This window comes from Argopecten irradians, chromosome 6 (genome assembly GCF_041381155.1).
Source record: "Argopecten irradians isolate NY chromosome 6, Ai_NY, whole genome shotgun sequence".
Classification (NCBI taxonomy): Eukaryota; Metazoa; Mollusca; class Bivalvia; order Pectinida; family Pectinidae; genus Argopecten; species Argopecten irradians.
The window spans coordinates 29,596,628-29,607,109 of NC_091139.1; the positions used below are offsets into that span (position 1 = coordinate 29,596,628).

Here is a 10,482-nt window from a genome sequence, read left to right on the forward strand (position 1 = left end):
TTCAAGTTTTAGCCTATTTGACCACTTTTTTTGCCCCATCCCTCAGCCCCCTGTGGGGCTGGGACCATATAATTCACAATTTTAATTGACCTTTGGCCATGGAAGGTTTCTACAAAACTTCAATAAATTTGCTTAGGCAGTTTTGGAGAAGAAGTCAAAATTGAAAATTGTTTATCGCCATACGACGCACGACGGACAACAGTTGATGACGGACAAAAGGCGATTAGAATAGGTCACCTGAGATTTCTAGACTTAGTCTCAGGTGACTTAATAAAATAAATAAATGCGAAATTTAGACCCGCGTAGATATCCGGCTATACAAATGTACACGGTATTTAAACATTTGGTTTACTAGTTTACTGGGGTTTTTTTCCACTGTGAATGGAGTATGTTCAATTACCTTTCACTCTCGTTGCACTTTGAGTGAGGACATGGAATGAAAGTGGACATTATCGCATAATAAACCAGTATTTTATAAACAATGCATACAAGATATTTCTTTTGCCATCAAATTTTATTTTTTGATAATTCAAAAGTTTATCCACACAATACGACATCATCAATAACTCTCTTGTGGTAAGCTTGGGGAGCTATCATTCTAATTGGTCATGATCAATATGGATTTCTCAATTTTACATGTATGTGGATTTGAAGTTGAGCAATATGAATTAATCTTTATAATTTCCCTCATTATATATATATATATCAACATTACTTTAACGCATTAAATAAAAATCTTTATTTAACCATTCAAAAAAATATGTCTAACATTCATTAAAAGACAAGGGATCCAATATGGATAATGACATGGCCATTGCATCATCTACATGCTTGAAGGAAAGAAGAATCGTTTATCTACTTTTCTAATTTTGTCTTCTTTATTAACATTGAAACATGGAAACTAAAAGTGTTTACAGCATAATAAACTTCAATTGTCAAATTCTAAGATGGTAATTTAATATGCCCATCTGTCAGCCATTGTTTCTCTGTCAAAAATTGGAACCCATACAGCAAGGACTCATAGATAACCAACCAAACAGATTTGACAAAGATCACTCTAGTATTTCTTCTGAAAAAGTCATCTTGTTTTCAGATCACTCCCAAAATGCAAATTGCATAACTTTGAAACATGTTAACGAACAATTGAAATTTTAATAAATATCTCTTCAGTATAAGAAGTTGCCATATTGATTACCAATATCCAAGATGGCCTCTTGCAGTTGATTACCAATATCCAAGATGGCCTCTTGCAGTTGTCAGTCATAATGTCTACCAGTCTCAGAAAGTAGTATGCACTACGAGAGTCTAATGGACACGTACAAATGAAATTTAAAGAATGATTCCTTCAACGCTCTCTGAAAAATTCCAAGAGTCTGAATTCGAAGTAGCCGACTCTCTGAACTCCCGACCAAAGACATCTGACAATGGTACACCAAAAATAAAATGAAATTAGACTAAAGAGAATGATTTTTATTCTGCAGGTCTATTCACTGCATGATTTATAAACACAAAATGATTCCGCATTTGTCAAAGCCATTAATTGTCTCTCTTCACATAATTTCATAAATACACATGTTTATAAATGTATTTTACAGCTACATGTAAACTTGGAAAACAAAATAAATTAACAGTCACACTGCACACAGGCATAGATCACAGGGACTTCACACATTTATATGAGCAACAGTAAATTAATTTTTCTGTCAATAACACAGGGACTTGCATGATAGTCTTTGTAAGATCCAGAATAAAAACAATCACATGGTTTTACAACCAGATCTTATATGTTTGAAAAAATGGAGGCTAGATAATCAGATATCTGTCCTGGGCCAAAGGAATGTACCAAGTCCCTGTGATCATCCCTAAATTACATACATACTGTTTAAAGTATATTACACTCATATTTAAAATAAGGATTACTCCTCGTACACTGACAATCATATAATTGAATATATAGTACCCCTAGATAATAGTACCCCCACCACACACTCATTATTCACAAATGCTTATCAAGCATAATAAGCATTTGGAAAATGTTATATCAAAGTTTGGTAAGTGAAATGGGCTTGAGTTTTAAGTGTAGACTTCGGGACAGGATAAAGTTTCGCTTACATGCTTAAAGGGACAATTCAGTCTAAGAGAACACTAATATTTGTACATATATCGGAAAAAAACCCAGTTCTAATGGAAATTAGATCAGTCGGTTTTACTGTGATATACCTGAAAAGCCCATGGTGGTGACATGTGTGTGAAATGTTCAAACTCGCTCGCTGCCCGCCATTACACACTGTGGTCGAACTTCTTGAATGTCGAACCCTGTCCCTTGCTCGTAGAGTAATACAACTTTTGTCTAAAACTGCTAAAAATCGCTCGGACAGTCGTGTGTTTACCTTATTAGGTGAATTGTCTTGCCTAAAAAATCATTTTATCACCTTCTCAGTGGTTATACAGTTCATTTGTTTAATGTGCGTGACTTTGGCTCGGGTATGGGTACATTTGTAATTAAACAAGCGAAGGTTGCTCTTGATTTGTCAACTGATACATCATAACAAGCGCAATGCATTTCTTCTCCCTATAATTCTAAGACAAACAATTTTGGTTTAATATGAACTTAAAATCATAATTAATGTACAATAGTTTTCGGTAATTAGAAATACTTTTTAGTAGAGGTCATGTAAATATAACCCGAGAGACATTCATGAAAATTTATGTAATTCTTTTCTTCAAAGCATAATTGTTCTTGAAAATTGAGAAGAAAAATAGCAACACAAACAAACCTGTACAAGATCTATTATACATGTAAAATATGTAGTATTCGAGTACTCAAATAATAGAATAAAAATAAAAACACTCCCTAGTGTTTAAGATTTTTTTGTTGGGGGTTTGGCTGGTGGTAGGCTATTTTTACTAGTGCCTGTGGTTTGGGATTCACTTTTTGTAGGAATGTTTTTAGACTTTTTTGGCGCCAAAGGAGTTTCCTTATTTGGGATATTATCATCTGCTTTCTTTTTCGGCTCATCTGGAGGTTTGGCTGGCTGAGATTTTGTCTGTGAAAGACCTATTGATTGACTGTTGGCTTCTGAACTCTTTCTATTTTGGTGGAGAGCGCTGGGAGATTTTACTGTGGACGATTGTGCTATCACAGAAGCTGGAGTGGATACATCTGCTGCAGAACCAGCTGCTGCATTGAAAAAGTACAACTGGAAAAAAAAAAAACATCAAGTGGATTTATATTTTAACATGTGTTGCTAATTAAGATTTCATGCTAATTTTGAGATGTAAATTTAATGTTTTTAATTGGTTTTCAATCATATGTTGATAATAAATTATCTACGTCACATGGAAAACGACAAGATTGTAATTCCTTTTCATATACAGCTGATCAGGTAATTCACCGTAGTCGCCTAGTTTTGTAATACAGATTTATACATTATTTGATACAGTTAATTCACCATAACATAATTTCTTTGGTTGAAAATTTGCATCATTTTCTCAAAACTTTATTACACTAAAGAGATGTTTTGTACTTCAATGATCTGTAAAACACACATTACTGTGAATTATTAAGTCTTTTGAAAAAGAATGAAAAGTAATGGCCTGACAAACAGGATCTAAAGATAGTAAGGACTCTATGAACAAAATATTTTTATCAGATTGTATTTAAAAATAGATATAAATGTCAGTTTAGAGCAGCTGGAACATACCTTGAATCCCACCGCTAGACTGGCGTGAAGGAGGAAGAGGATGATAACTACTGCCCAAGCTGTTCTTCTGTTACCATCTCTAAACACTGGCCAGAATATGAGGGTAAGAACGGTACCAGATAACGCAGCTCCTACCAACACTAGGATCCACTGTAGCCAGTCAACTTGGACCACCCATAGAATCTGTGGACCAATATATAATTATAGATAACGTGGACCACCCATTGAATCTGTTGAACAATATAATTATTTATAATTTGGACCACCCATAGAATCTGTGGACCAATATAATTATGTATAATTTGGACCACCCATAGAATCTGTGGACCAATATAATTATTTATAATTTGGACCACCCATAGAATCTGTGGACCAATAAAATACAATTATATCATTATTATAGACACAGAGAACTAATAATATTTTTTATCTGTGCTGTATTTGACCCAATAAGAATCCACATCCCTTTAAGCACCCCTTGCCCTTTTTGAGGTCTCAATTTCACTTACACTGACTTCAATAATATACAGACGAAAACTTTAGAAAATAGTGTAAGTTTCTCTATTTGAATTCTTTTGTGAGCTTACAATGTCTCACTCTATGCATTTAGTTTGTGAAATATTTTTACCTTTTTTTTTCACTGGGTGCTTATTTGATTAAATACGGTACTACTGCAGAAACCAACTTACTACAAAAGAGTCCTAATTCATAGCATATACATGTTCTGCACTCAAATTTATCTGAAGTGAAATTGCTGATATTATTTACTCTATAACAGTTATCTCCCTTTTTACTTGTATGTATAATTCATATAATTGTATATATATTTTCTAGGCTTTCTTCCTTTGTATAGAATAATAGATTAGAGCGTTTGCATGTACCAGAAGTACATATGACAACCCTACTTACAGATATTGGAATGTATATTGCTAATGAGTATCCATACACAGACAGGAGATCAAGGAAAGAGTAGCCTGCACTGATCCCTCGCCACCAAAGGAATGTAAACAGACCAGTTGGCACCAACCACCAGTAACTGAAGATTGCCGCTGCAGCAAATGTAACTGGAAAAAAAAAAAAAAAAAAATATCAATAATTTTTTTTTTTTTTTAAATTCCACCTTGAAGTTAGACATGTAAAGCACAGATCGATAACCTAAATAAAGACGTTTAAGTTCATTGTTGTTGCAATATATTGTATGTAGATTAAGAAACTAAAATTGTTCAATAAAAACCAAAATCAATATCTAACATGTATATTTTCTGATGATCATTTATGCAAAACATTTATTCATTTAAGCTAAAATCAATCTAGAAATGAGTTTTCCTATACATGTATTTGTCAAGTATGAATTAAATTTCATTTACTCATATATGAATACACATACTTTTGTTTTGTTTATTTTCTACTTTCTCTTCATAACTACATGACCTTCACTGTCTGTGGAGAAAACATACCTTTATGGAAGTCATACCGCCATTCATAGTTCTGCCCACCAGACTGTAGATAGTTAGCCAGGTTTCCAGCAATGGCTGTTGTGAAAATCAATGTTGTACATATCCAAAATGGACCTTAAATGAAAACATTATACAATATAAAAACAACTTACTGACGATAGTATTTTTTCAATGAGTGCCTCTAAAGACAAACAAAACTACAGGTATGAATTTTTCTCTTTTTTGAAAATGATTAATATCAAAAGTGATTGATTAAAAACATAATCTATATCCTACAATACACTATATCCTGAAATGAACTTTTTGTAAAACTTTAGGCAAGACATTTTCAAGGCAAACATTTTTTATACAGAAAATGTGTTACTCTACTGGTTATAAAGCCAACAGAAAATATGTAATAAACTTAATAAAGCTAATACCATATAAGTCTGGGTTAGGTTGTATGTGGGACTTTAGGTAGTTACTACCAGGTCGCGGCACCATTGACCCCAGGATCCTATTCATCACCTGGTATGTGTCCACATCAAAGAATTGTTGGTAGTACTCAAATGTCCAGAAAGATGGTGGGGGTTTATCATCTTTTAAAAGCTGAAGAAGAAGAAGAAGAGCAATTCTTACTTGTTAAAGAAGATGAATATTACAAAATCAAGATGACTGGATATAACAAAACCAGACTGTGCAATGAAGTAAAGTGTACAATAATTTGGCTATGGAATAATATATTAGATATTGAAATATTAGTACACTGTATGTCCTGATTCTAAACAGAAGGATGGAAAGTCTAAGGCTATCACTATAACCATTGGTACCCTGAAAATGTTTTTAACTTTATAAGATCAAATCATTGAAACCAAACATACCTCAGATTTGTCTAATATATTCTCTTCATCATCGTCTGATGCAGCAGTATGTGGGAAATTGGTAAACATATGAGTCTGCACTTTCTTCTTGTCCTCCTTTGTGCTTGGGTAGCCTCCATCTTCAGAAAATCAAATATCACTCAGAAAATTTATTAATTTTTTGTTCACATAGTATTACTTGAATGCTTAGTATATGCAACTATCAGCACAAATTTAAATCATGTACTGTGGCTAATATATTCTTTGTACTTTTCATAATGAACTTTTCTGTTTGAATAAGAAGAGCTCATATTATCTTCAGGACAGAATATTGCTCTTGTAATAATTAGTTTAGCATTTGACCTTTGACATCGAAAGAACAGCAGGACACCGGTATCTCAAATGAATAAAAATCCCAATGTTTTTATTTCAACATGCCACTGTTGAAGCCCCAAGTTCATGCACTTGAAGGTCGTTCATTTGAACAATTACTTTCAAACTTTAAATATATACACAATTGTAACAACTAACACTTTTCAAGACTATTTTAAGATTATCAGGAAGATTTTTTTTCAGGAAAGGTTTCAATCACACTCATTGAATTTAAGAAGTTCAACATGTGTTTTCAAAATGGCGGCTGTGGCGACCATCTTAGATTTCGGATCGACATGAAAAATATCAACACTTAATTGGTCTGGACTAATGTCAGTATCAATCATATCCTTGGATGTTTGTCCGAGCCCATATTACTGTATTGTGTATACACAATGAATCTTTTTATTTTTAACCTGAAGTAAAATTTACCCTGGTTTACACAACATAAAATATAGAATGGAACCTATTCTATGATAAATTTTAATAAAAATTATCAAAATTTATTTCCTCCAGAATACAGCCACGTTTAATTGGGAAAATTATAAATGCCTTTGATTTGATCTACATGTGATATTTATGATTATAGACCATCGACTATAGACAAAGCATATATAAATAGTTCTAGGCCTACTCATGTAAATGGTTATTTGACACAACCAATTTAATCAATTAATTAATTAAATCAATTAAAAACCATACCATGGAATTGCAGATTCTGCTTGCCATCCTTAAAATACAAAACAAAGATATTTGTCAGTAATTTATCATATGATCATGATTTGTAGAAAAAATAGTAAACTGTTTGTGACAATTAGCTTATATCGTTTTTAGGCCTATTTTCCACATCTGCTAAGAAAAAACTAATGACATACAACTTATTTCTTAGCTTTTGTAAGTTTGATCATTCACTGACAGATAGTCATTAAGCGTTATTTAGAACTAAGTTTCTTTTCAATGGAGCTATGGTATAGATAAACAAATGGATGCACTAAAATGTACATGAACAACAACATGAAAATAATGATAACAGTCATACATGCACTCACATCGTTCAGATCCACGTCAACGCTTGTGTCGTCGGCCATGTTTTGAAAACAAAATTACCTCCCTTGACACCGGAAATTAAAGAAAGGTGCGTTCGAAAAATATCTTTTATTGCATTTCCCCCCTCAAGTCTGTGAGAACTATTGAAAAAGTGTAAAAGTAGAGTTACTTTTAACACCAATTTACACACATTAAAGACAGATTGTTGATTATTTTATCTAAATACAAAATTAACTGTACGATTATGGACTATGAAATTTATTGTCAAAAGAACCACAATTTAACATATACATGTATACATAGACATTGGAAAGTCCTTCTTTATCTAAGTTGACATGCAGAGGGACATCCGGTTTATAGGTATTTTCCCTTGGCTAACTTCTTTTAAGTGTATTCTTTTAAACATGACATTTATGCATCAATATAAAGTTTAAACATTATATCATGGTTTGATGTGACCAGTTCCCCAAATTGATGTCATTTAATATGATTTTTGAAAGCATGAAATAAGTAATTTTACCTGGTCTTTCGAAAATCAGATATTCAAAACCAGAAGTGTATTTTGTTTTATTAATACATTAGTTAAAATTTTATTTTTTTTCTCTCCAAAATTGTACTGTAAACATCTGAAAATTACTGAAGCTTTATAACATATCAAAGTTATTCTGCTGTATTTAGCTATTCAAGGGTTTATCTAAAAAAAAAAAAAAAAAAAAAAAACTGAGCACACACAGAGGTACATCTGCCGATCGTAAAAATGGCGGAGTTCCCAAGCTTTCTAATATATGTTTCTAGGGTATCTCCCGAACAATCACCGTAGAAAAATCTAAAAAAAATCTTTTAGTTTCAGATTCATATTTTGATATACATTGCAATAAATATGTATTTTTTTCTTCATCACATATTGTCACAGCCATGTACATTGTAGTAGAGTTTTTGTGTTAAAATCTGAGCGGGGAATATTAGAGTTATGTATTTTGGTTCTGAGTGATGATCTTTGTTCGTTAAATAATGGACATATAAAAAGATAGTGTTCTGTTGTTTCATCACCAAGGCCACAAGAACAAATTGAAGAATCATTCAAATGATCGCGAAATAGGTCAGAATTTAGATTGCTAGAGGAATTTTTGAGGTGGCACAGAGTAATATTCATAATTCGAGAACCTTTGTTTATAAAGGTATTTGTTATATTAGGTTCCATTTTATTAATGTTAAAAAGGAGTGTTTTGAATTGTGCAACAGTATTAACATTCGATAAGTCAAAGATTAAAGCGAAAGAATTAAATTCCCTAAAGGTACTTGGAAAAAACTAGTATAGTTACACTGTAGCAACTTTTCCGTGAATTAAACAATTAAACATATATCTAGTACGTAATTAAGTTCATGTATTCAAATCATACTATTTCTTTTAAACACTTCACATCTTTCGTTGTTGCCTTCCATAAAGTAAACCGTATTACGTATTATGTTTCTGCGCGCGACGCAGGCATATTCATTTCAACGAAATCATCTCATTCTTAACACCCCTGTTTTTGTTGGCTATATGGTCTTAATGGAGTTCCAGAAAATAGATATCGACTTATCGAATTCCAAAGAAATGTCTTACCCACAACATGGTCGTTTCTCCTGTAAATGCGGCCTAAAGAAGCTCAACGAAATCATCTCGTTTTCAGCATTTCTGTTTCTATTGGCATATTGGATTTAAAGATTTCAGAAAATATCTGATTATGGAGTTTTCAGAAATGTCTACCTCTCATCATTTGTGTTTTTGCTGACGATACGGGCATAGATAATTCAGCAAAATCATCTAACTATCAGTATCTTTGTTTCTACTGGTGACACAGTGTTAAGGAGTTCGAGGAACATCGTTATTTCCATTGGCGATGCAGGTTCAATTAGTTGGAAGAAATCCTCTCAGTTTTAGCATCCCTAATTCTTATGTCTATTCGGACTTAATGAGTTCAACGAAATCATCTCATCTTGTCTGTTTCTGTTTGCAGATGCGAATTTAGGACTCTCAGAAAAATTACTTATGGAGTTCTCCGAAAATGTTTCACTCTAATCTGTGTTCTGCTGGCGATGCGGGCATAATTAGTTCAACGAAATGCTGTAATCTCCCTCTCAGCATCTCTGTTGCGATGCAGTCTTAACGGTGCCTACAATTTCTTATTCTCAGCGTCCAAATTGTCCTGTTGATGCTAGAGGTGAACGGGTCCCCCGAAAGCATCACTTTTCCAGCCTTTCTGTTTTTTTACTAATGTTATGGGCAGAATTCAATCGCCTCGAGCCAAGCCGTGCCGGGTGAATCACAAAAATATGAATGCGAAGCTGTGCCACCCGGCAGAACAGAGGCAACCAAACTGAACCCTCATCTCATCTTTTATTTTCTCATTCTCAATGTCTCCTGGCTTAATGAATTCCATTACCTTTCTAACTGTCTTATTCTGGACATCTAAATTTCGTGAGGTGTGAATACTTGTTAAAATGTGACAGACGATGAACTTCTTGTCTGTTATTTCTTATATTACTTCGCTAGGTTGTTATCTGGTGGTAGCATTACCCGACTGTACGTGTCGAAGGAGGTTATAAACATGTACAAATGCTGAAACCTAGTAGCCACGTGATCTGACCATTTGGAATGTTTAAGGCCGTAAGCTCCTTGCTATGAATTGGATGCGGTCTTTTATATCCACAAAGTTCATAGTTTAGAAGTAGTTAAGCCGCCACTGCTACTTTTGGCGGTCCCATTCATTTCTTATGGTCAGTAAAGCTGAAAATGTTCAGAAAAACATCATTTCAATGGTCACAATTTGTTGAATATCATTCAACTTTTAAATATTATCTGTTTCCTAAAATCATCTATACAAATATCTGTTTCTGTTTGCAATGCGGTGTTAATGGAGTTCCAGAAACTATTGGCTTTTCAGGAGGAGTTTCAGGAAATATCTCATTCACATCATCGATGTTTTACCGGTCGATACGGCTCAACAGGTATAACAAAATCATCTTGTTTTCAGCCTCTCTGTTTCTGTTGGCGATGTGGATTGATGAGTCTTTGAAAAT

General features: G+C 33.4%; 1 protein-coding gene across 2 annotated transcripts; it reads right to left on the bottom strand.

Annotated features, from left to right (window-relative positions):
* Window positions 1–495: 495 nt before the first annotated feature.
* Window positions 496–7,507, bottom strand: LOC138325575 (protein YIPF1-like). Of its 2 annotated transcripts, none has more exons than XM_069271336.1 (8): window positions 7,422–7,507; window positions 7,075–7,102; window positions 6,022–6,140; window positions 5,581–5,749; window positions 5,162–5,275; window positions 4,614–4,768; window positions 3,705–3,887; window positions 496–3,200 (listed from the first exon to the last, which is right to left on the bottom strand). In XM_069271336.1, the coding sequence occupies exons 1-8, from the start codon at window positions 7,458–7,460 to the stop codon at window positions 2,862–2,864; spliced, it is 1,146 nt and encodes a 381-aa protein (XP_069127437.1). In that variant the 5' UTR covers window positions 7,461–7,507; the 3' UTR covers window positions 496–2,861. The 2 variants fall into 2 exon arrangements, with proteins under 2 accessions (XP_069127437.1, XP_069127438.1); XM_069271337.1 differs by having other exon boundaries at window positions 7,412–7,474.
* Window positions 7,508–10,482: the final 2,975 nt, after the last annotated feature.

Coding starts and splice junctions, on each gene's coding strand:
- LOC138325575 (XM_069271336.1), bottom strand. CDS start 7,460: ATGGCCGACGACACAAGCGTTGACGTGGATCTGAACGAT. Junction 7,103..7,421: donor TTGACGTGGATCTGAACGAT/GTGAGTGCATGT, acceptor TTGTATTTTAAG/GATGGCAAGCAGAATCTGCA. Junction 5,276..5,580: donor ACCTAACCCAGACTTATATG/GTATTAGCTTTA, acceptor TTTTCATTTAAG/GTCCATTTTGGATATGTACA.